This window comes from Leiobunum rupestre, chromosome 7 (genome assembly GCF_980474605.1).
Source record: "Leiobunum rupestre chromosome 7, qqLeiRupe1.1.hap1, whole genome shotgun sequence".
NCBI classification, from domain to species: domain Eukaryota; kingdom Metazoa; phylum Arthropoda; class Arachnida; order Opiliones; family Sclerosomatidae; genus Leiobunum; species Leiobunum rupestre.
In genome coordinates, this window is record NC_143390.1 from 5,779,129 (window position 1) to 5,791,076 (window position 11,948).

At 33.3% G+C, this 11,948-nt stretch overlaps 2 protein-coding genes across 2 annotated transcripts; one reads left to right on the forward strand and one right to left on the reverse strand.

The window, feature by feature from the left end:
* Nucleotides 1-254: 254 nt before the first annotated feature.
* LOC149934179 (FHF complex subunit HOOK interacting protein 2A-like) lies at nt 255-5,901 on the reverse strand. Its single transcript, XM_090154479.1, has 2 exons — nt 4,208-5,901; nt 255-2,866 (listed from the first exon to the last, which is right to left on the reverse strand). Exons 1-2 carry the CDS (start codon nt 5,786-5,788, stop codon nt 2,333-2,335), a joined length of 2,115 nt encoding a protein of 704 aa, XP_090010605.1. The 5' UTR covers nt 5,789-5,901; the 3' UTR covers nt 255-2,332.
* A 1,188-nt stretch (nt 5,902-7,089) lies between these two features.
* On the forward strand, nt 7,090-9,892 carry RpS16 (ribosomal protein S16). Its single transcript, XM_090154482.1, has 6 exons — nt 7,090-7,207; nt 7,305-7,350; nt 8,678-8,779; nt 8,848-8,944; nt 9,005-9,052; nt 9,696-9,892. The coding sequence occupies exons 1-6, from the start codon at nt 7,200-7,202 to the stop codon at nt 9,839-9,841; spliced, it is 447 nt and encodes a 148-aa protein (XP_090010608.1). The 5' UTR covers nt 7,090-7,199; the 3' UTR covers nt 9,842-9,892.
* Nucleotides 9,893-11,948: the final 2,056 nt, after the last annotated feature.

Here is an 11,948-nt window from a genome sequence, read left to right on the forward strand (position 1 = left end):
TATTATCACAGTGAAGTAGCCAAATGCTTTATAAAAAGTTTATATCTTTGTTAATATTTGTAATAGAAGACTGTGGTTTGAGTAATTGGTAAAAGAGAATGTAACGATTAATTTGTAGACAAATTTCAGTGGCCTTGATGCAACCACTCCTCTAGTTAACATACTCAATTGCAGTGAAAGGGAAGGGGTGTTCAGTTGTTCACTTTGCTGACTGATAGTTGAATAAAGCTGTCAATATTACAAGATAACCAAGACTTTATTTACTCTACATTGAATAACTTTAATTCACATATTTCTAGACAACCTAACTCCAAATAATTTCACCATCAGGATAGTCAATTACTCAATTGTAGATTTTAACATTTCAAATTACAAGTCCACATACAATAGATATCATCAAAATATATTACTATAATCAATTAATTACATAATGTATTCAAACCTATAAATTTCACCAATACTTGTATATTATTCACACAAAATCAAAAATGATAAATAGGAACCCCCATCTAAATATTCTGCATGTTTTTTAAAGTTAGTGAATTTCCGTTGCATCATCAAAATGCTCTTTATAAAAGTAATTTTTATCAAATAGAGGTCCTTTTTTATAAATACAGACAATGTACAAACTGTTCACACTCCACTGAAATCTATTTATTGATAAGATTTTAGACTATTATCAATATAAAATTCCAATTTTGGAAAGCATACCTCATGTATATTGGCAATACAAATAAAAGTAAAATTTTGTATGCAAATTAATACTTTGAATTTGGGTCACGAGCTTGAGTGATAAATAAAATGTATTAAACAAAAATGTTAGGTTCTGGCATTGGCATGTCTTTGGGTCACATGGAAGTTTAAGATCTTGGTTTAAAAACAGGTAAACAAGCCTACTATACCTCATAACAAGCGAATTTTTGAAATAGGTTTATTATAAACTTAATGGTTTATTCTTTTCTATGCTCTGCTATAAGGATTCTTAAATCCTTAAGCAGTTTTTTTTATCCAGGAATAAATTTGGATTTTAAAAGTTTATCATATTACTATGATACTACAGTAGTAATAGGTCTAACTAACAAGCTGTACATTATAGAACCCTAAGAGATTAAGGATATTCCAAACAACTAGCAAAGGTAATATAGACCTCATACCGTACATTCGAAATCATTGCAGCCAATAGCATTTCTCTCCACTTTAGATAACACAATACAGTAAACTATACAGCCCAATTTTTCGGATGTATCGCTTTGTTTCAAAACCGTCCATTAGAATGCTCTTGTTTTTAATCTAGGATACGGGTCTATATTAAATTTGGTAAAAGTGATTAGAAAACAGATGAGTAGAACACTGGCCTAATTCAACTATATCACAAAACCAAAACAAATAAATTTATAGTATTTAAGTTAGCCAGCATGATTAGTTTAAATCAGAAAAAATTTACCAATATAAAATTTGGCCTATGAAAAGAGCCCACTTTGGAAAAGATAAAGTGAAATATTTTAAGTTCATCTCAAAAGTGAGGAAAGGGAATTTATTGCTCTACTAGTGTGCTATAACTTAAGGTAAATATAAGTTACACAGAGGTTTTGACTACTTTTTGGTAAATTTCAAGTAAATTTTTTACCCAAAAACATTATTCAGGAATTTTCATCAGGCATCACACACCCTTCATAAACCACTGGAGCTACAGTTTAAACACCACTTTTGCTACCCTTAGAAATGTTTTGCATAAGCATTTTTCCCCAAAATTATTAGCGTGACTCTATAAAAGCAATGTGGTTGAGACAGATCTGTTTTGGTGTGAGAAGGGAGGAGATACAGGTGTTGAGGCCTGAGGGGAGGGGGAACTCTTCTATCATTAGCGCTTGTGAGTTAAAATAGCTGAAAACTGAACTGTAAGCTGTAAACGGTTTAATAACAGCACATTAACTACAAATAGATTAGTGGGTACACTCACTGTTAATATATTGGGTCTAATTTAGAAAAATCTAAAGGGTAATAACAATGGTTTTCATTTTTCAACCCTTAATATTTTTTGTTTTTGCCTGTAAATAAATTCAATACAGTAAAATACTGTTAGATTTTCTTACTCCAAGTATTCATTTGAATTGGATGGACAAATTTGATATTAAATAACATGCAAACAAACAGTGGCATATTTAGAGTGGCCTCTCTCCCCTTGGGCCTATGATCATGGATAGTGGAAGCTATACAGCTCATTGCCTGATTTGGCTTAGTAAGCCCACACCACTGACTGTATGCATTTTTCAAAAATGACATATGTTTTGCGATACCAGCTGAGAGCACCTTACAATGTGAATAACTAAATTTAGGATGTAGCAGCGTGATATTTAGTAAAAATGATAGCAGCTAGTTCTTTGCAAAATTCTTCTAAAACAATAATTGCTTCCAAAGTCCTTTGAGACTCGAATTGCACACTATCCTCACTGTCTTCAGTTAAAAGTATGTGTCGCATTCTTATTAAATTTTTCTTAAAATTTGGCATAAATTCAACTGAAGCTTGAATATCTTTGACAATTTTTGAAAGAACTGTAAATAAAGACCTCGTCCCAGGGGCCAATGGAAGGAAGGGGTTCAATAAATATTCATGCAAATTGGGGTGTGGAATTAAAGCCAGTTTTGAAATAAGTGATGTGACTTGAAGGTTAACTTCGTAACGCTGGTGTAGCATTTTTTCCAAGTTATCAAATAACATGCTTAAAAAGGATCCTTCATAAAAGAAAGGTTCCGTCGCATCTGCTTCAGGTTGAGAGCTTGATTCTGATTCAACATCTGATAAGTTAAACTCGGCTTGAAGTGGCTGAATTGGCATATCACATTTTTCACATGAAAATATGCATTCCTATAATTTAAATTAATTAATTAATAAATACACTAATGCCAAAATTTATTTAACAATAACCATTTAAGGTGAATAAAATGTGACGTAACACTGTAAACCTAACTTCTTATTTTCCACAGAAATAATTTTGTGAAAAATTATAGATAATTTCTTGAAATCTATGCTATAAAACAAAACTGTTGTATATATATTTATTAAACGAGAAAACTAGTCCCCGAGACCAACCTGGCAAATAAAAGAACCATGCAGTTAAGAAAAACTTATATATTAGACTGCTCTGTCTACTAAAAATGGCTTAAGTGTGCATGGTTTCACACAAGGAAAAGTGAGACAAAAACACCTCTGTAAATTGTTTCAGACTTGACCCTTACCAAAAAATAAGTTGGATTTCAGTTTGTATTTAGTTTGTATACACATTATTAGTTGATATTGAGTTGGTATTAAGTAGGCTCAAGTTGTCAGCATATTTCAAGTTACTATTAAAGGGGTAATAAGTTGTTATTCAGTTGGTAGGAAAATACTGCTTTTGCTAAGTTTATAATTAGTTGGTTTTTAGTAGTCAGGAAATTACATATTTTTAAGTTGGTTTTTAGATTTTTCCCTATCAGGATTTAAGTTGCTTTTAAGTAGTTAAATGTAAATGTTGATTCTGGTTTAGTTGGAAATAAGTTGATTAATAAAGAGGATTTAAGTTATTTTTAAGCAGGCATTTGTCCCAAATACAAACTGAAAACCAAGTTGAAATACAAGTTGTCCTAAGTGGTTTTTAGCCAACTTATTTTTTGGTAAGGGTTTCAACGTCACGCAGCTATTTTAGTCAAGTATAAAACCAACTTTTATGATGACTATGGACTTTTGTAAGGAAGCATATTGCAATTGCCAAAAGTGACATAATTACCAAAAGTGTGCTAGTTCCTATACTTTCCAATGCTAAAGATTTAATGAAGGCTGCAATTAGGATAGACCACTAGGCTAGGGTGGATGATGCGCACCTTTTTTGGTTTGTTCTTTCATGTTTTGGTAAATAGATGGCAAACTTTTACTTTGCGCGTAACATTCATTTGAAAAACGATTACAATGACACACTTTTGGTAATTATGTCACTTTTTCCATTGCTAATATTTTCTCTAGCACCAAAATCTGACATAGTTGAATAGTTTCAGACTTTTTCCACAAAAATTTTAATTTGATAGGAATTCTCCCCCTCCATGCTATTGCCGCCATCACAAATCAAATCGGCACTATGCTCTAAGTATAGATTATTTTATATGTTACCATCATAAATGGGTGCTATAAAAACAGCAGGGCAACAATTTCAAACACTCATAAATTGCATAGTACCTGAAATTGCTTTTGAGCTTCCTTGACATAAGTGTCATACCCTGATTCAGTATCTTTATTAGGACTGCATGCCTTAAATTCATCAGGCATGAGATGCAAAAAACTATGCAGGATCTTTTCTATATTATCGGGTGCAAATACGTTGTTGCCATCTCCAACTGACACTTCATCTACTGTAAGATCATATTCTTTATTCAAGTAGTGACTTGCAAATGCTTCACTGTCCTCATCAATGAAGAAACCATCGACTAGTGATATATTGTAGTATCTTCTTGAACGAAGATTACAAATCATTAAACTCTCCAGAATAATGTCATTTGGTTTACGTATAAGATCCTCAAACAACTGTAGCGATGTCATACCAAGCACTGGGTGATCTCTTATACTTTGACATCTTTTGATCAGAAATTTTTTTACCATATGAGAAGAAAACTCTTGTCTTTCAGGCTCTGCTAGTTCACCAACTAAAAATAAACTTAATTCACGACTTAAATAAGAGGGTGACAGGTGATAATAGCAAGCAGATAAAATAGAGGTAGCAAATATTGCTACTGGTTCATCGTCATTTATCAGATCATAATAGAGCACATTATTTAAAAAATCACTGTGAAAGCAATTAGCCATGTCTTCGCTTATTAGTTCTTGAGAAGAGCTTGCAAGCTGATTCAAAAATTCTATCCACTTAAAGAAACAAATCAGTTTTCTCTGACTTGAGGGCATATTAATTTTAGTTTCAACAGCACTAAAAAATGCTCTTTCTATGTCGGATGTTTTAATAGTTTTAGGAATACCATTATAGAGGGCACATAAATGACTTATTGTCAGGGAACTGAAGTTAGAATTTACGATGGCTTTAATAACTTTATCATTAGTCAATGAAACACAAATAACCAAACATTCAGAAGCTAGTTCAACAACTTCTCGATCAGGACTTTGTAGAAGCACCATCAATGACTTAATAATTGGAAAATGTTCATTAGACCTTTTAGAATGCCGCGGGGAACTATTTGTTTCATGGTATGACGTTTTTGGAAGCTCATTGGATTTTCTGGTGTCACTCAAAAAACAGTTTACTAAATTAGTGTTATCACGCAATTTTTGGCATATAATTCTGATGAAGTAAATTTCTTCATGCTCATATGGCGTGGCAAGTTTTTCACCACAAAGTGTTATCATATCTTTGATGACTAAACAAACATCCACATGAGGAAGCATGTCGTAATTAGACTTTTCAAGAAGATTACTTAAAAATAATAGAACATGTTTCTTCATTCCTGGTGGACTATCAGCTCGTGCAAGAACGCAAATGGTTTCTAAAAGTCTGTGCTGTAGCATGTATTCAACACATGGTCCTGGGCTATCTGAATCAAATTCATTCTGCTCTTGGTCTATGAGAAACAACATCTGATCCAAGTCCTTCGGAATAGTTGTTGCTTCGATTGGTGTTTTTCCACATGACCTCTTGTCAGTGTAATAGTTTGCTATGTTTTCCCAGTGAGTGATGAATTCTTCTTGAAGTGGCAAGGGAGGTGCAAATACATCGACCGCATTATAAATAACGTTGGCTAGCCTACGTAACATCTTTCAGGTTTTTTAGCTATAGTTCACAATGAAAAACAGCTGTGACTGTACATACAATGCATTGCCCAAGGCTAAGCAAAACTTAACTTCGTTGCAATTTCATTAATTACTCTCCAATTGGAACTTTTGATGAAGTCTATTTCAACCCAAATTATGGTAACAAAAACTTTTCTTGAGAACACGGCCAATTTCGATTATGAGGGTTTGCGGTTTTCTTAGATACGAACATCCCCATAGATATAGGAAACGTATATAATTTTATAAAGGTCTAGATATATTATTTCAAAGGGAGTGAATACGGAGGTGACAGCTAGCAGAAACGCGTAAATTTCTGCAGGCTATCCTTATAAGGCGCTATCTATCGGTAAGAAAGCTCGTGCTATCGTCGCGAGAGCCATTGTCTCCTGCTTAAATTGTTTTGGTTTTATTTTATGGAAACACCTATTGCTTTCGAAAGAAGGTCTCAATAAAAAAAAGTTGATGGAAATGTTATACAGAGGCTAACTGGTTTTCTGTGGTCAGCCGTCGTTATTTTCTTCGCGTGCAAAATCCTAAAGAACCCTTATCAGACTTTGGCAGCATAAGACCTCATAAGCCAGTTCATATTGTTCATTGTAAAACTAACGTTAAAACATTTATTTCTTCTATCGCACCACAGTCTCTTGGAACTCACTCTCGGTGGCCTTTTTTAACGGAACCCCTACTCTAACTTGTATATTCTAAATTAATTCGTTAGGAGCTGTATAGCTACAATGAGATTACCCGGCACCGATAATAATAGGGAGCAGCTCCCTATTATTATCGGTGCCGGGTTTATGCTGCAAAAACATATTTGGGATAGACTGTTGGTAAAATAGTCAATCTAATCGTAGTCATAGACTTCGAAGTTCGAAAGTTCAGTCTCCGGAGTGACGCCTGCACGCTACCTTAGAGCAAGAGTCAAGCAAGTCTGAAAACCCTTTATTTGAGAAAAACGAGTTTTAAGTTCGAAATCTAGCATAATAATAATGATAATCTAATAATAAAAATTGATAAAAATAGAGTGAAAATATATATTGAAAATTTTGTACTAAGTCACCATAATTTAAAAACACCCAAGGATTCTTATTTTGAATTTCTTTCAATAGTCACGTATCTCGACTTACTTGACCTTTGCTCTCAGGTAGCGTGCAGCTGTCGGGATTTTTGCGATCCCTTCAGCGCTTCTAACGTTGGTGCCGCTATTGTCTGTGACGTTTATTTGTTGTGTTGGTGTCTAAGGCTCTAGCTAACACCATATCGTGGGACTCTCAAAAAAAAAAGTCTCCGGTGTGTCTACTCTCTTAAAAAGTTCGTTCATTCGTCTGTGCCGACTGCCGAGGTATTACACTGGCCACGAGGCTTATAAATTGGATTTCTCAAAGAAATCAACATGGCTACGTAAGTGTTGAACACGTGTTTTACTGTATTTCAAGTTATATTTAATTATTAAATTGTGATTAGTTTTTAATATTACTTTATGTTGTTTGTTATTTAGACCAAGTAAAGAGAATGTTTCTTCCGTTCAAGTTTTTGGTCGCAAAGTACGTATTTTATATTAGGTTTTATAGATAAGACTAGGCTTACCACCCGTAGTTTTTGAAATAGAAGTAATAATGAACAATAATTTCGGTTGACTGCGAAAGTTAAGCTTCGTTACCTTTTTCTATATACTTCTTAATGATCTAGCTCTCCAGACCAATGAGGCTTTTGAAACCTAGTTCAACAATAAAGTTTCCTTAATATACACCTCTAAGTAGATACTGAAGTAATTAAACACATTAAACAGGGTTAGTACACGACCTGGAAAAGTCAGGGAATTTGAAAATGTTTCCAAAAGATCAGGGAATTTGAAAATGATTCCCAATGGTCAGGGAATAGTAAGGGAATTTTAAAATTACCCCAAAAATAAATTGGAAAATAAATTTTTTAAAAATGTCTTAAAAATACATAATTAACATTTTTCAAGATTTTACCTCAAAACATAAATTCATTCTACAAAAATGGTCAGGGAAATTTGTTAATATAGTCAGGGAAAACGTGGAAATGTCAGGGAATTTTATTCCGGAAATTTTGTACGAACCCTGTTAAAGAAGAGACAAGGATTATCAATTCCAAGTTAATTTGTCCAAACCTATGGGAATAATGCTTATGTTGATCACAGTTTTCATCAATCCAGTATTTCAATTTGAAAAATTCCCATTAGCGGATAATGGTTACGTATTCCTACATTCGCCCTTTTTTGATAGGATGGCTTTACTATCTTGCTAGGGGAATTTAAATATCTCACTAAGGAAGTCATATCTTCAGAAGTCAAAATATGGAAGAAATATTTTTGTGTGATCAAAATTTATAACTGGTGGTACCCATTTAAATTTACTTTAATATTCAATATTTTGATGAAATAATTCCCCCAAAACGTTGGTAGTTAAAATAATTTTTATTTGAATTATTTAATGCTTGGCTCAAATGATTGGGTATCATAAGAGTTTTACTGCTTCAATGTAAGACTCTATTAAAGAATAATAATCAGCTAGACTTACCCAAGGTACCACCCTAGGCCCAAGTCATCTAGCGACTTTTATTGCCTTTAAAATGGTTGACCTGGCTACAATGCCTTGGAGGGTTATGGCAAGCCCTTCATGCCACACGAGCCAACATCCCTACACTCGCTGTTACCATTAAACTCAACATTTATGGTAAGGGGAAACGACTAACCAGTAGGGAGAAAACTTTCAAACTCAACACGAGTTGTTCAGAGTTCTCACCCATTGCCAAAAGCTAGGATCTAACTCAGTTCCTCTTGCAGTGAAATTACTAGGTACGCTTGTCACCCCACCTATTTTCTTAAAAAACCTTGTATATTTTTAGAAAACTGCAACAGCCGTAGCTTATTGTAAGCAAGGCAAAGGGCTCATTAAAGTTAATGGAAGGCCACTTGATATGTTGGAACCTCAAGTTCTTAAATATAAGGTAATTTAAAATAAGTTATATAAAGGTTTCAATATGAAAAGCGTGTTTATTTATTTCTTCTATAACAGCTCTTAGAACCTATACTGAGGTTAGGGAATGAACGCTTCTCTGGAGTTGACATTCGTGTTCGTGTAAAAGGAGGTGGACATGTTGCTCAGATATATGGTAACTATTGGGTAAATTATTGTTCTTGCCAAAATCTTATTGCTATTAACCTTTTTATAGCTATCAGACAAGCAATCTCTAAAGCACTTGTGGCATATTATCAAAAGTGTAAGTAGAAGTGTGTAGAAGTAGATCTTATTTTCGTAGTGGCAATGCCAAGCGTTTTTTTATGATTATTTCTACAATGTCTGTCAGTTGTTAGTTTCATGGTTTTGTATTTAAATTAGGGGTGTGTGAGTCTAGTTTTTAAGGTTCGAGTAGAATCCCAAGTCTTGGAAAATTGGACTTGAGAGTCTTTGAGTCCAATTTTGCTATTCTCATTTGAGTCTTTGAATCCATAATAAATAGATTTTAACTCCAGGCCAATTAAATCAAAATTTTCTATGTCCTATTAAAGTCGTAAAATTTATCCTAACCATTTAAAATCAGGAAAAAAATAATAGATTCGCTGGGTAATTTTTCATCTATTTACATACTCCAGTTAACTTCTTGTAGTTTTTAAGCCGATAGTCTTGGAAGAACAAATTTTGAGTCCTGAATCCACTCAGACTCGAGACAGAGTAATCGCACAGCCCCAATTTTAATGTGATAAAAATAACTACTTAGGCTTACCTTTAAAGTGGAATCATGAATTAAAACTAAATGGTATATTTTTACTTAAATTATTAAATTTGAAAGTAAGACAATTTTTTTCAAATGGTCTTATTAATATACTGTTTAAGCAATAATGTGCACAATATTTTTTATTTAGATGTGGATGAAGCAACCAAGAAAGAAATTAAAGATGACTTAATACAGTATGATAGGACATTGCTTGTAGCAGATCCTCGCCGATGCGAACCAAAGAAATTTGGTGGTCCAGGTGCTAGAGCCAGATACCAGAAATCATACCGTTAAAATGGTTTATGTACTGATTCATGAAAAATAAAATTTAATATGAATAAAAAATTGTCGATTAAATTTCATAGATAGTATCTTCCAGTTACCTTTTTCTTAAAACAAGGCAACATAAAGAATGTACTTAGTTTTTGAAGAGAAAGTCGAAACGCGGAGAGAGAGCAAGCGGGCGATCTGACCAGTGACGTCACTGGTCAGATTTTGAAGAGAGCGATTTTAGGGGTGGCTGCGTTTGTCTCTTTCTAAGTCTGTCTTTCAAAGGTTGCCTGTTTAAGCTTATAGCGCTTATACGCACCTTTGTATATGGCTATATAGTTCTTTTAGTGCTTATACGAAACTCAACCTTTTTAATGCAATAATTTCTTAAATAAAACTTATTTCAATGCCACAATTTGGGTATGGAACAAAATATAAATTATTAAAATCTTTAAAACAAGTCATGTGACTAAGAATCAAACCAACATGCATTACCATATTCCTATATTAATTATATATCATTTGCCACTTGTTTTTTTACCTTAATTTAATGTACCAAATCCTATAAAATAAGTTAATTTATGAAAGGATAAAAACTTCGTTAGATTTGCATATTTAATAAAAACAATGAAGATGTTTTGCTAAGCAGAACGAAACTAGTCAAACTCATTGTAAATATCATCATTGTTTTTATTAAATATGCAAATCTAACGGAAGTTTTTATCCTTTCATAAATTATCAATCGCATATTGTACGTGCAAACATACTAAGCCATAAAATAAGTTATAAATTTTCCTTCGATTATAATACTTTATTTTGATAGCCGCTGCTTTGTTGTTTTTTGAGAGATAAAAAGAACTTAAACCAAAGCCTGGAATTCAATACACTAATATAAATTAAAACGTAGATATTATATTAAAAAAATTAAATTTATTGTTAAATTCTTTTTTTACCTTAAAAATTATTATCAATTTGAAAATCATACAATGCCTCCGTTGCCACGTGGTTTGTAGAAAATCGTAACCATTAGGCCTAACTGAGCCCGCACATATTCTTATAAATATCGCCCAATAAAATAAGATTAATATGTACCATCTTTACGTTACTGACCTCCAATATTAATTTAAAGCTTATAGTATTAAATGTATGAGCTTTAAAAAATACAATCAATTCTAAAAAACAGATGTGAAACGTTTTATAAAGTAAATCAGAAATATCTATTTTTGTTGTTTATAATCAAATTTGGTTGATACATCCACTCACGTCGTTAGTGGAAGCTCTGCAGGTGGAAGTTGTTTTTTTATTCCTTTACACCTGCGCCGTAGATATAACAAATATAACATCACGCCACGTCTTGTTTAATTTTTCTCACTAGCGACTAGGGGAAAAAACGCTCTCTTTCCCCTTTCCCAGCGGCTGCCGAAATCCACCTTCCCGCCACTCTTACAAGAGCCAACCTTATAGTGCTTTTCTTTTACGAACCTTGAGTTTTACCATAAGTCTATAATGTTTTCCATAAGTTTGTCACTTCAGGGAATATTTTACTGAGAGCTAGTAACGGAGTGACGTCATCACAAGCAGATGCAAAACGGTGTCTTGTGAATAGCTCTCATGCCTCGTTCACACTACCCGCTTTTTGTCAGCTGACACGCTACATGACTTTGTTAGGTCCGGGATTGGTCTGACTTAAGTCGTGTTGCCCTAACCGACAAGAAATTAAATTAAATCAATTGCGCATACGTAATTGTTATTGAGCATACTATTTGGAGCATCTGCTATTTCAATTTTATTATTTCACTGATTAGGTTAAAAATGGAAGATTATAATGGGAACAGAAAAAAAAGTTAATTGGAATAGCTCTTCTCGTGTAATAAGATAATAAGAAAACATTATTCAAAAAGAAAGGAATGCCGAGCTTTCTTTGACGCTATAGCTAAGCGCTAAGCCTTTGACTCATGGTTAACAAAAACAAATTATTTTGTTATCATGTGGGTCAGCCACGTGTCAATTTCCATTCACCTCATCGGATATAGTCTTTACTGATTTTTGTCGGGCCGACTTGAATCGGGTGCCAATCCAATTGAAGCAACGCTATAAATTCTCATAATAAAATTTTTGCTAACTTGATTAG

What these genes read in the sequence shown, in the direction of transcription:
- RpS16 (XM_090154482.1), top strand. An exon ending in CTCAAGTTCTTAAATATAAG is followed by an intron (nt 8,780 to 8,847) that starts GTAATTTAAAAT and finishes CTTCTATAACAG; the next exon opens with CTCTTAGAACCTATACTGAG. An exon ending in TGTGGCATATTATCAAAAGT is followed by an intron (nt 9,053 to 9,695) that starts GTAAGTAGAAGT and finishes TTTTTTATTTAG; the next exon opens with ATGTGGATGAAGCAACCAAG.
- LOC149934179 (XM_090154479.1), bottom strand. Translation starts at nt 5,788, where the DNA reads ATGTTACGTAGGCTAGCCAACGTTATTTATAATGCGGTCGATGTATTT. An exon ending in AAGCTCAAAAGCAATTTCAG is followed by an intron (nt 2,867 to 4,207) that starts GTACTATGCAAT and finishes TTTAAATTATAG; the next exon opens with GAATGCATATTTTCATGTGA.